General features: G+C 36.8%; 1 protein-coding gene across 3 annotated transcripts in view; it reads right to left on the bottom strand.

The window, feature by feature from the left end:
- Window positions 1–14,184, bottom strand: part of LOC129067505 (24-hydroxycholesterol 7-alpha-hydroxylase) — a 72,695-nt gene that overhangs the window by 39,889 nt on the left and 18,622 nt on the right. For all 3 annotated transcript variants that reach the window (XM_054569453.1, XM_054569455.1, XM_054569456.1), the window contains exon 7: window positions 10,380–10,470. In XM_054569453.1, the coding sequence (XP_054425428.1) occupies window positions 10,380–10,470 (91 nt within the window). The remainder of the gene's footprint in view (window positions 1–10,379; window positions 10,471–14,184) is intronic.

Raw genomic sequence — 14,184 nt, forward strand, 5'->3', positions numbered from 1 at the left:
AGTGGGTACTTCTACAGCATAAAAAAGACCCAGGCAGAAATGAAGGATACACTAACTGAAGTAAAGAACAATTTACAGGAAATCAGCAGTAGAGTGGATGAATCCAAGAATCAAATCAATGATTTGGAACATAAGGGAAAAAAAGACATCCAATCAGTACAACAAGGAAAAAAAGAATCCCAAAAAATCAATCGTGTAAGGGGTCTCTGGGACAACTTCAAAAATTCCAACATTTGTATCATAAGGGTGCTAGAAGGGGAAGAGAAAGAGCAAGAAGTTGGAAACCTGTTTGAAAAAATAATAAAAGAAAACTTCCCTAAATTGGTGAAGAAGATAGACATACAAGTCCAGGGAGCACAGAGTCTCAAACAAGATGGATGTAAAGAGGACCGCATCAAGACACATCATAATTAAAATGCCAAAGATAAAAGATAAAGAGAGAATCTTAAAAGCAGCAAGACAAAAGCAGATAATGACCTCCTTAAAGGGGCTCCCATAAAACTGTCAGCTGATTTCTCAAAAGAAACTTTGCAGGTTAGAAGGGATTAGCAAGGAATATTCGAAGTCATGAAAAGCAGGGACCTACAACCAAGATTACTTTATCCAGAAAAGCTATCATTTAGAATGGAAGGGCAGATAAAGTGCTTCCCAGACAAGGTAAAACTGAAGAAATTCATCATCACCAATCCATTATTATATGAAACGTTAAAGGAACTTACATTTAAGAAAAAGAATATCAAAACTATCAACATTAAAATGGTAATAAATATATAACTATCAACTAACTAAGCCCACAAGCAGAATGGAAACAGAATCATAGATAAGGAGAACATTAGGATGGTGGCCTGCTAGGAGGGGGGTCTGGGGACATGGGGGGAAAGGTGAAGGGATTAAGAAGTACAAATGGTAGTTACAGAGTAGGCAGAGGGATGTTAAGAACAAGTATAGGAAATGGAGTTGCCAAAGAACTTGCATGCATGACCCATGAACATAAAGGAGGGGGGATCGCTGGAAGGAGTGGAGGGATGCTGGTGGAGGGGGACCTAGGGGGACAAATTGGGACAACTGTAATAGCATATCAATAACAAAAAGCAGGGGCTCAATAAAACTTAATGGCAAAAATAAAGTATGCTACGTATGCTACCCTATATTAAAAAGAATAGGTGGACTGGAGTAAATGCAACTGGTTAAAATATTCAAGTACATTTCTATTTGTTTTTAAGATAGAATGGCCTTCTGTTGGTGGCGAGGTACTCACAGTGAGAGTCCTCAATTAGAAGGGAACACTGCTTTCAAGCACTACCCAAACAGGTCCCAAATGTTAATGCCTGGGAGCACTTTAGGTCAGTTGCCCATAAATATGACTATTTATGCTGTGTTGATTAATATTTTATGATCTAGTAATCCTTTAGTAGTTATCTTGAAAGAGCAAAGTACAGTGAAGCTAAAAATGCAACAATCATCTAAACATGTTTTCCTATATTTTACCTAGAATAAAAAGAAAAGTAAACCATAATGGTAGGTTAATGGAATGCTACTTAAACAAATTAACACATAAATGCTTAAAAAGTAAAACTGAATGTCATAGTATGTAGTTTAATGTTAAAAATATGAATAACTTAATTTTCTTCTTCAGCTTTGTGGATATAGCCATGTTCACTATATCAAGAATAGATAACACCCTGTAGGAAGAGAAAAAGGTTTAGGGAAAAAAAACCTCCTCTTTCTTTAGCAAAACAAATAAAACAAAGTGTGGTTGAACTATCAGTGAATATATTTTTAAATAAACAGAATAAAGGTTATGAACATTTGTCCTTGGACAAAACACAACTGGTGTTTCAGTTAATTACTGCACTATTAAAATTGTCCGTAGTTTATGCAAGTATGAAGTTTCGTGAGGAAAGCAAGGCGATTCAACTATCATGGAATTTGCAAGCAAGGGGTCACCTCACCCAAGAAAAAGAAGGGATGTATGTATCTACACACACAAAGATATATAGATACAAAGGTACAGAGTTATATTTATAAAAATTTAGTTATATAGTAATGTAATGAATATACTTCTTATACTCACGTATAATGTAAAAATAGATATTGTATTATCTACACACCTTGGTATTTGTCAGTTTTGGCAATGCAGTATATGACCCCTTGTGTTTCAATGGAAACTTGCCTACCATACAGAGAAGGAAAATGCCAGATGTTTGCTTTCCTTGCCTCCATTGAAGCTAGGATACTGCCATGAAAATAAGACTTTGCTAATAAGGTATACAAACCCAGAGTTAGTGATGCAAAAAAATGAAGGCTGAAAGAGTGTTCCCTGTCAGCAACTTCAGTTTCTGCAGGATGAAGTTCCTGGGGACCCAGCGTCATTCAGCACCTGGTGCCAGTGGCCCCATGGGCTTGGCTGTAGTGGCAGTGTCGCGCTTTCCACACAGGTTTGCAGACTGATGTAGAGCATTATTTCAGGCCATGCAACCTCCATGACTGGTTGTCCAGCACTCCCAGAAGTTGTGTGAACTACCTAACAAATGTTTGTTATGTTGGGTTTTTAACTAAATCAGCCACTGGTTCTTTCACCTTCTTCTGTGAGATCTCAGTGTTTAACAACATCCAGTGGCTTTAGTAAAGTTCTGCTGCTACCCCCAGAAAGCCTTGCATATAAATTACAGGAGTAATCAGAGTGAACAATGTGGAAAAACCAAAGTGACAAAGTTCAACTACTGGGAAAGTGAATGGAACCACGGGAGGGGAAGGGGCCTGATCGCCAAGGGTGGTCAGAGTGGGTAGGTGAGCAAGAGAAGACACATCTTCCCTTATTTCTGCTGCAATCAATGTGCAGTGGACTTTTTACATTTGAATCATCTGCAAAGGGCAAAGGGCAGGTAAAATAGAAGTCTGAAAGCCATGAACCAGCTGGCTCTTGTGGTGATAGAAACTAGGAAGGACACTACAGCATATGCTTGTGGAGAGAAAAAGGGAAAAGTCTCAGATAGAAGCTACACATCTTTTCTTTCTATAGTCCCTCTAAATACATTTAATCAGGTTATATAGAAGTAGGCTCACATTCTTCTCTGGAAAAAAATGCCGCAGAAATGCCATGTGGTGATGATCTCAGAGAATTCTGTGAGGGCGCAGTGAGGCCACACCTGCATACCTGACCCCAACCGGCTCTTCCCTTAGGTATCTGCTCGTCCAACTCCTAACCACCTCCCAGTCCTTGCTCAAGTCTCACTTGAGCCAATAAGGCCTGATCTAACTATTTAATGCTACCACCCGTCCCCACTCCTGGCACTCTTGATCCTCTTGTTTTTTTACATAGCATTTATAACCATTTAATATTTTTGGAGTTTACTTATGTATCACGTTTACTGTTGATTGTGTGTCTCTCCTACCAGAGTGTCAACAACACAAGGGAGTAGTCTTTGGCTTTTTTTTTTTAATATCCCAAACTCCTCAAATAGTTCCTGACACATAATAAAGGATCAATAAATGTTTGTTGAATGAATGAGTAAAGGTGGCTGCGGTGAAATAAAAGAAGAAAATGGTGGCAGGGAGACTGTTGAGAGGACAAACGCCTTCAAGACCATATAATGGCTTTAGATTGTATTCTGAGTGATACGTGAAGCCACTGGATGTTGTTCAACACTGAGATCTGACAGAAGAAAGGGAAAGAACCAGTGGAGAAAGAGAGGCAGAAGCTACCAAGGGGCTGATGATGAACAGAACACAGTATTAGAGGCCATTAGAGGGCCATGGATCCACATGTCTAGGTGGCCTTGGTCAAAAGAACACACAGGTGTACAATAGGTAAAGATGATTCTACATGTAACCATAATTCAGATATCCTTTACAGTGTTTATTATCATTGCCATTATTTTGTTTAGGTAAATTTTGTTGTCTCGACAGTCACACCATATTGTTTTAGAAAACAGTTTGGATATAAATATGGTAATCATATTTTGTAAACCAAAAAATTAGGTGAATATTTTAGAAAATATTTTTTCTAATCTACAAGTTTACTTATACATGCAAAGTCTTATAAAAGTATCAAAACTAACTTACATTTAGTGTTACGAATGTCATGCATAACAAAGAAAAAAAAAAGGGTGTTTTTAGAGAGTAGCCAAATGCCTACCTTCATTAGATGGTGACTCTGCAGCCAAAGGTGGGTTGCAACACCAAGGCCGCGGCCTCAGGCTCGGGCCGGTGAACAGCACTCCAGGGAGATTTTCTGAGTACACATGTATAGCTAGGCCTACGGCTTAGGAAGCTTAATATGGAAGCAACTTGAAATGGAATTAAGCTAGAAATTGGATCTAAGCATCATCTGACACTCTGAGCAAAATTTGACAAGATTTATCAATTTGTATTATCAACTCTAAAGCCAGACAAACTTGGGTTCAAATCATGGTTCTACCATTTATTAGCTGTGTATTCTTGAGTACATTACCTATTTGGCACTTCATTTTCCTCATGTTTAAAATTAGGGTAAATAATATCATTTAGAAGGGATGATTCGAAGATTGAGTCAGGAAGAAAAGCACTTGGGTTAAGGCCTGGTACTTAGCAAGGGCTATATGAGTATCACTATTCCCATTGCTATTGTTTCTGTCCCCTAGGACGATATTAGACATAAGTAGCCTCATGCTACATTTCTGCTGCACTTCAGCCTCTTTTTAAGATAGCCAATTTATACAAAAGTACTTTGCTTATTGCTGTAAACATTAAAAAAAACACATTATTTCAAAAAACAATGACAAGTATTTAGAAGGAGAAAACTTGAAGTCATGATAGTTACTAATTTTATGACATGAGAAGGTTACAAAATTTCATACAACTGATACAGCTATATCCGTTTGGTCATAGTTAAGATCTCGAAAACAGGCACTGTGCTATCTACATTATATATGCTATATCTCCTAATAATTCCGTGAGATAGGCATTCTTATTTTGCCATTATCCCAAAGAGAAAATAGGCTTTAAGAATTTGGTAACTTAAATAAGGATATACCATTAGTAGGTGTCTCAGACTGGATTTAAATCCAGGAAATCTGGTCCCAGTTCTTGCACTATGCTTTTTGAGGTTACAACAGGCTATTGAAATAATATGTTATAATTTACAAATTAAGTTAAAACTAAATGACTAATTTCCAGGAACAGTATCCCAAAACTCTGTAAAGAGCAAAATATTCTTTATCAGATTCTCTATCTGATAATGTAGATGCACTCAAGATCAAGGAATAAAATAAAATGTTAGGCAAAAAAAAAAAACCAAAACACTTTACAGAATTCAAAAACCTAGGGAAATGCTAGCATTCATTACCATTCACATAGATTCTTGGGCTTGAAACTACTCAGCATCTCAAATTAGTGATCAGATATTGGCTGGGATTGGGTGCTGCTAACTCAAATATTAATTGCAGAAAATTGTTAAATACTTCTTTACATAAAAAAGTGTTTACTCATTTCCTATAAACTGTTTCATGGGATGGGTGGCAGAGCTGCAAATGACTGCTAGACCAAGATATTCATCTCTTAAAATATTAGTCTTATATTTGTTCATTAAATTCATTCAGATAATATTTGTGGAGTCATTTTGGGCGGTCTAGGCAGTGGGAGATACTACAGAGACCAAGATAGACATTGTTCCTGTTATTGGAGCGATTATGTTCTAGTGAAGGGGGCAGAGGATAAAAAAAATAAATACACTAATAAATAAATATCATTTGTGAAATAAGAAGTGAGATGAGCCAGAGAATCACTAAGGGCAGAGTTAGGGAAAGTGTCTTTGGACAGGGGAAATCTCAAAGTCCCATCTGAGAAAATGGCATTCAAGTTGATGAACAAGATGAACTTAATGATGAACAAGAATGAGGAAAAAGTTCTAGGCACAGAAAAACTACAGAATTCACCGGCAGGTACACATCTCCAAAGAAACAAAGTAAATATTCCATTTTTTTCTCCTAACAACCTCTGGATACTTCCAAACCTACTTTCAATGTTACAAAAAACACTTCTTGGGCTTCCTTGAGAAGATCATGCGCCATACCTCACTAACCCTCATAGCCCTGGTATTTCACACAGTGCCTTGACATAGCGGGCAATCGAAAGATATTTGAGGGCCAAATAAATAAACAGGTGAATGAAGGGTTAAGCCACATGAATCTGGAAGATTTTCTAAAAGAAATTTTAAAATGTATGGTTCAGGGTGATGTTAGTAAAAGTGGCAGAGTAAGGACTCCAAAAACTCCCTCTTTAAAACCAATGAGAAATATGGTAAAAATGGTCGGAATCCACTTTTTCAGAAGTCTGGAAATTAACCAGAGGCTTGCAGCAATTCAGGGAGTGTTTATCCAAGAAAAATGGGTGATTCTTGGTTAAAAAAAAAACAAACCAGCACGCTTAATGACATTTTAATTTGCCCTATTGTCATGCCCCTCTCTAGAGCTCCTCAGTGACCGTGAATGCCACTAGCCTGCAGGCACATCACAGTCAGAAGCCCAACTGCCACCAGAGGGGCTACAACAGTCAGAACTACTCCAAAGCCTCATTCCTAGAAAATCCTCATTGTTGGAGCTGACAGTTCCCTGCAAAATCCCACTTATAAAACTGTCTTGATCTGACTTGACCTGGAGCTCCCCAGAGGAAGTCTTTTCCTCAGGGGTGTTTGCTGAAAACTTTTAAAGATTATTGTTTAACTTGACTGCTACCTGAGGCAATAGATAACAACTGGGACAGACAACAAGTAAACCAAAATCATTAAAGAACGAGAAAATGAGATGTCCTGTGGGCTTTGAAGAGGCCCAGAGCATTCCTAGAAATACTGAAGGCCAAGGGTAGTATTGAACAAATGCCCAGAGCTTTACTCATGCTCAGAAAAAATCTGAGAAGGTCCCAATGTCTCACCACAGGCTGACTTTGAGGTTATGTGCAAGCAGGAAGCGAAAGCTAAGGCAGAGTTGCCAACTACCTGGTCAAGTGTTGAAGGCATGCCTCAACATACACATAGAATCCATTAGCAAAGAATGGGAGACTTCTTGATTCCTAGTGTAAAGAAATCTCTGTCCAAGTATTCTGCAAAACTAACAAAGCAAAGACATAAGAGGCCACATATGCTAAAGAATACAAATGTTACAGAATTCGTTTTAAAAAGTCACTAAACAAACAACAATAAGCAGCAATAACAGTAAATCCTGAGAATCTAATTCCAGAGTTGCCACATTGTAATATTAAAAATATCCAGTTTCAGCAAAAAATTATAAGACATACAATAATATGAAGTAAGACAGGAAACAAGAAAATATAGATGATACAGAGAAAAAAAGTAATCAATAGAAACTATCCCTGAAGAAATCCAAATGTTGGGCTTACTAAAAAAAGACTTTAGATAGTTTAAATATATTCAAAGAACTAAAGAAATCATGTCAAAGAACTAAGTAGAGAATATCGATAAAGAGATAGAAATTATAAATAATAAGCATTAGGACAGAAATAAATGAAATAAACACTAGAATATCAATAGAAAAACTAAAATCAAACAAAATCAGCAAAACCAAAAGTTAGTACTTTGTAAACAATATGAACAGCTCTGTAGCTACATTGATCAAGCAAAACAGAAAAGAAAAAGGACACAAATTACCAAAAGGAAGATGCGAGATGTTCTCATTATGACCTAACAGAAAGAAAAAATATACGGGGAATACTATGAATAATTGTATGACAACAAGTTAAATAATCTAGATGAAATAGGTAAATTCCTAAAAAGGCACAAAACTGACTCAAGAAGAAACAGATAATCTGAATAGGCCCATAATAAGTGGAAAAATCAAGTTTAAAACAACAACAACAAAAACCTCTCACAAGGAAAATCTCTGATTTTCCAAATTACTTCACTGGTGAATTATGCCAAATGGTTAACAAAAAATTAACATCAATCCTTCAAAAACTCTACAAAAAATAGAAGAGTAGGTAACATTTCTAAAGTCATTCTGTAAAGCCAGACTTATCCTAATACTAAAACCAGACCAAGACATCGCAAGAAAACTATAGACTAATATCCCTTATTTTTTTTTAAAGATTTTATTTATTTATTTTTAGACAGGAGGGAAGGGAGGGAGAAAGAGGAGAGGCATATTAACATGAGAGAGGAACATCAATCTGTTGCCTCTCCTACATGTCCCTACTGGGGACCAAGCCCACAACTCAGGCATGTGTCCTAACCGGGAATCAAACTAATTACCTTCCACTTTTCAGTACGATGCCCAACCAACTGAGCCACCAGACCAGGGCTAGACTAATATCCCTTATTAATGTCAATGTACAATTCCTCAACAAAAGCTAGCAAACTGAATCCAGCAATATGTGTATATAAAAATTACGCTTTATGGATTATACACTGTGACTAAATAGGATTTATCCCAGGAATACATGGGTGGTTCAACATCTGAAAATCAGTTTGTAAAACATCACAATATAAAACATTATGTTAAGGGAAAGAAACCAGACACAAAAGACCAAGTATTCAATAGTAGCCTTTACCCTTAAATTTGTTTTATAAGAAATTTGGGCAAAGTGCCTGTGATGGGTTCCAGGAGTGAGTTTTGAGCCACAGAGATGCAGAACTGCAAATTCACTGAGGACATCTCCAAGAAGGAACTGTAATCTTGTGATACAAAAGAGCATAGAAATGGGAAAATTGCTATACTGACTCAGATTTTTGTTCGTGCACTCTAATGCTCTTCTTTGACAAGATCCTTTATACAGATGGGTACATGGACAACTTCCTTGATGTCATCCTTCAAAGACCTGTGGCGTCCTCTCACAGCATCTAAATTCCTGAGCTACTACCTGCATTGACCTGAATTGCTTCTGTAGAAGCATGTCAAGAAATGTTTGATACACTTTTTATAAATTGTTTTCAATTCTACAAGTCTTATAAATTGAAAGCACTGACATAAGTATAGCTATTACACTGGTGCTACTATTTGAAGGAGCAATTTTCTGCCAAAGGAGAACAATAGGTTTTAAAAATAAACCAGAACATGGAGAAAGAGAAAATGTTTTCTCGAACTGTGTTCAAAAGTTCAAGATTCAAACATTGTGGAAATTTAGATTAATGTAATACTTGTGGCCTTGGAGTCAGATAGGTTTCTCACATTATTCCCACAATTCCCCTCTGTACCTTTTTATTTCCTAAAGACCAAGGATTTGGGGAGCCCTAGGTCAGAAGGCTCTAGTAAGTAAATGGTAAGGGGGAATTTAGGAGAATCAAGGATACACTCACTTTTATCATTTGTAGACAGCAGGCATGCACATTCCCATTAGCTTTGTAGAGGTCAGCTCCACAAAGGCAGTCTTCTCTCAGATTCACCACAGGATCTCCACATCTAACTTGTTAGCACTGTTGGTACTGAATGATTCTAATGCTCACCATTTCTATGAGGTGAGACCAAGCATCTGCTCATTTACACTCAAGGCTCAGAACAGTATGGTTCAGATATTCCTGTTGGTCTAGCCAATTTGCTTTTTGGTTTAACTAAGTAAGAAGCAGTTGAAAGTAAATTTAAAATTCCAAATAAAATGCTTTCAGCAATCATGAAGTCGGGAAGGTTAAGTGTTCATTGTCATCATACTTTTTGTCCTACTACTATATTGTTTTCTTCACTCTCCCCAAAATAAGAATACATAATTTGACTTACTAATTAAGGTTTTTTAAAGATCTACTCCCAAAACAGGTCAAATTATGCTGAATAAGTAATTTAGCCCTCTTCATTCAAGGTTATTTCTGCTTTTCAAAAAAAATTACAAAGAAAGATCTAGAATTGAAAAAAGAAAGAGAAAGGCAGCCACCCTGTCTGTGGTTTTATCCCCCGAAATCTCTAACAACAATAACTTTAAAAATAATTCCTTTGGTGGTAAAATGTTACCTAATCTCCCTACCCCATTAGTACTGTTGTATAACATATGCAATATGCGCCATATTATTTTTATGAAATGTGGAAAATCCTGATTCCAAAACTATAGACTTGTCACTCAGTTGAGGTAAGGGGCCAAGAGACTAGCAGAAAAAACCCTGCACATTCAATATTTATGTTTATGTGGGGAAGTTAAGCAAGGCACCATCTCCCTAGCATTTGCCATCATTTCAAAATAAGGGAGTTAGGCAAGATGACTTCTAAAATCCTTGACAGTAATTAAATTCTAGGATTTTATCTGATCCATGTATATCCTAAAATATAACAAATTACCAGTATGCTCAGTTTTGGACAATAATGAATTTCTACAGAATTATGGGCATTTGACTTTGTCTATGATGTGTAACAAGTGCACATTATTAGATGTCTCTTCAATTATGTAATTTAATTCAGTTTTAGTACCTGCTGTGCCAAACACAGATGATATGCTTTCCATAATGGCCTTGTGGATACTGGGTTGAGAGAGAACAAATCCAAGTGTCCAAAATGCAATCTTAAAAAGAAAAACATATCAAAAAATACAACTTTCTTTGAAAGTAAATAAAAGCACACTTAATATCAGGCTCAAGCATTTAAAAGAAATAAGGAGAATGTTTAAATCAAACTTAAACATATGTTAGTAAAGAGTGTCTTTGAAAACAACTAGATTTTATGAACGAAAGAGATGTTATTTATCTCTAAGAGGTTCAATTTATAATTTTATTCTCTTACTATATTGTTTATATAGATTAATCCATATTCACTAAAAATGTGATAAGTAGGATTATTTTACTAATATACAATATGAAATATTACATAGGCACACAGTAAATATTTAGAAACAAAAAAATTATGCCACTTAAGAATGTTAGTCCAAATCCAAAACAAAAATATTTTTCAAGATTTAATTTCCTTGAAATACAAACGAATTTTCAAGTTATATATTCTGCAAATGAAACATGGCAATTTTAAACAAGTCCAAGAAACTATACCTAAAATCTCAAACAAAATTATGAGAGGACTTAGTATCAAAAATGGGGTCTTTTCACATCCTATTGAATGTGACAAGGCGCTCAAAAGTTCATAGGGGTGCTACTGAACATAGTAGGCTTGCAAGTTCTCTCTCTAGACCAAACTAAAGTATTTCCAGTATTTTCTCATTGCGGAAGTATAAAATAAAATACATTTCAAAAATTACCTTTCCCTTAACTCAAATAAATGCTTTTACTTCTATTTTTAGGTTTCACAATAGAGGAAACCTATATAAAATCATTAAAAGAAGCTTGAATTTTGTTTTTTCTTTTTTTTTTTTCAGTAAACATGTATTATGAAAGAAATTTCGTCTAAGAAAACCAGTCCTAAAATGACTCAGACAACACTTTGTATGTTGTCTTTTTGTCCCTTTTGCAAAGTAACTTTTGGTACCAACACGCCCCTCTGTGGTCAAAAGAGGAAAAGCAATTGTGTGAAAGAGCTTTGACAAAGCCTGGGTCAGTGCTGCGTAACATCTCCCCTCTGTGACAGGAAACAGACAGGGAAGGGATAACTGTGGTAAACACAAGCCACGACAATCAGAGACCCACTGTCTGTGGCATTTTCCAGATTAAGAAAGAATTACCCTAAAGATCATCTAGTGTATTTTTACAGTAGAAGCAAGATGCTCAAAGAGCTCTCTCCTGCCTCCCCATTCAGACCCCTTCTACTATTATCTATAGGTGGAAGTGCTGAATTACTGCAATCAATTAATAATGACTCCATATGCAATTCATCTTATTTAAAGAGTCAGAGATCATGTTGGGAGAAAAAATCTTAGTGATTGTCCATAGACTTTCCGTTACACAAAAGAGGGGTCTAAGGTTTTAATGTGCTTAATTAGAGTTCTAGAGATTCACTAAAATTGGTTAATACTTATTTTAATAACAACCACAAGGAATTCAGCTAAACTATAAATAGCTGTACAATGGTGCTAGTTATCATTTTAATGCTTTCTAAAAATAGATTTTGCTTCTAAAATCTTTATTTTCTACTTTAGAAAATGGAATTACTTTTTTAAAAATAAAAGGCACATAAAAGGGTAAAAAGTAAGACATTTATATACATTACTGAATCAACAAACAAGAAGTGACCTTGAGGTCTTTGTTCACCCATATGTGGGAAAGCAGCTAAAAAGTGCTCCCAAAAGTACCAATTAACATTTTCCAAATGGGTCAAGTCCGTGGCGTAGGCTGGCACAAAGGGGAAGGGCCACCTGGTCCAGTGAACTTCAGAAACAGTCACTACCATGCCCTTCCATTGTCTGGGAGAGGCAAGAACAAAGGTGGTAAGAGACAGAGAGAAAAGCTCTGCCTCGCTGTGCCATGAAGAGGGTGAATGGAGTGTGTTCTTCAGCATTATTTATTCCCTCATTCAAAAGATAAGATAACAAATACGGATGGAGTCTCTATAACATATTAGACAGTCTTTGACCAATCATGGTAAACACAAATCTGTATTAAGACACAATTCCTGCCCAAAGAACCTTCACATCTAGCTGGGGGTATGAGATGAAAAAATAGCTAAACAGACAGGAACTGGGAGGCACAGACCACAGATGCCATGGGGGTGTGGGGAGGGACGTGAGGGTCACTGCTGAAAATGCTGACAGAGAGCTTCAGAGAAGAAGATAAAAAAGGAAAAATGTCAATTTTGAGATTGGACACAAAAATGTTCTTAAATAGTTCATTTGGTAGTCAGAAATTTCTTGGAACTTGGAAATGGTGTTAACATGGAAACAATTTCATAAATCATGGTTACACTTTTGGGCCGGTCCACCAAAGTTCGCCTAAGTGGTAACGGAGCCTCCCAGTGGCGTGTACCAAGACTATCTGAAGCTTGACCTCGGAGTCCCATGGGCCTTAAGGCAGAGCACAGAAGAAGACAAAAGCCAAGAATATGATCTGGGTACAAAAAAGTGTCAGCCCCACCACTGCACTTCTGGCAGGGTTTTCGGCAGCTCTCTGGGCAGCGATGGGGGATCACAGAAACCAGGACAGCAGTGGCCGCTCCTACCCTGGAGTGGTCGAGTTTTGGAAGCCAGGGCAGTTAATTACTAATGGTCCATGGAAAACAATGACTGACTGAAACCACGGCTTTACTTTTATAAGAGAAGAAAGCTAACCTTCATTGAGCACCTATTTTGTACCATGGACTGTTAGCCACTTTCCATTTGTTACCAATATAATCCTCCCAACTACCCTCTGAGGTAGATATTAAACCTATGTTACAAATGAGGACTCTGAGGCTCAGAGAGGCTAAACGATTGGCCCACTGTCACCCAGGACTGGGACGTGGCTCTGGACCTGACCTAAAGCCTTTCCAGGGTCTCTGCCCACCCAACAGCTGACTCTGGGAAGTGCCAGCAAAAGCCAGCAAGATGGAACTTTGACTAATCATCAGACACTTCCTTTCTGAAATTAATGATTTAAGTCCTTTCAGAACAGTGCCAGGAACAAATTCCAAATAACTGACTTCCCCTGTGTCAGATCAATGGGGCTTTGTGTCCCTTTCTTCTGGGGGACCTTTCTAGTAGGATCTTGAAAATTAAGCCTCTGACAGGAATGGCTGTTTTGTTGCTGCTTTGGGAGTTGTTTTGATGTTTGCTTTTTAATTTTGCTATTGCTAAATCAGTTTCCAAGAAAATTATGTAAGGAAAGATCAGAGAGCAATATTAGTGGTACATAAAAAAGGGGAAAGGATTGATTAAACTGTTTTATATATTCCAGTAGTTGACACACATTTGGGCAGAGAGGCTAGAATTTCTATTTCTGCCCTTTACCTAGTAAGTTTTAAAACAGGTTAAAGGAAACTAGAATATTAGTATTTAGAAAGACTTTAACACCCTGACCTACATAAGAGAAAGGAGATATAAATAATACTAAACACATCTTATTTCTCTTTGTTAGATGAAAAAAAAAATGACCACATTCATCATTAGAGATGACTTGAATGTTCCTGTTAAGTAGAAAACAAATACATAAAAAAAGGCCACTGTTTAATTTCTTAGATGTTATAAGTACATCTCAAGTTATTGTGAAATCCGTCTGACACAGGAAACTGGCGTGCATCAGGCATGAAGTGGCAGACAAATCTCATGGCTTTAATCTAGATCATGACAGCTTTTTTAAAAAGTTATAAAGTATCCACTCTCTTTAGAATTATTGGGAGGTCCAACGTCACCAGCTGCCTTGAT

This window comes from Pteronotus mesoamericanus, unplaced genomic scaffold, assembly GCF_021234165.1.
Source record: "Pteronotus mesoamericanus isolate MK-2021 breed Mesoamerican mustached bat unplaced genomic scaffold, CSHL_Meso_final contig_20, whole genome shotgun sequence".
NCBI lineage: Eukaryota > Metazoa > Chordata > Mammalia > Chiroptera > Mormoopidae > Pteronotus > Pteronotus mesoamericanus.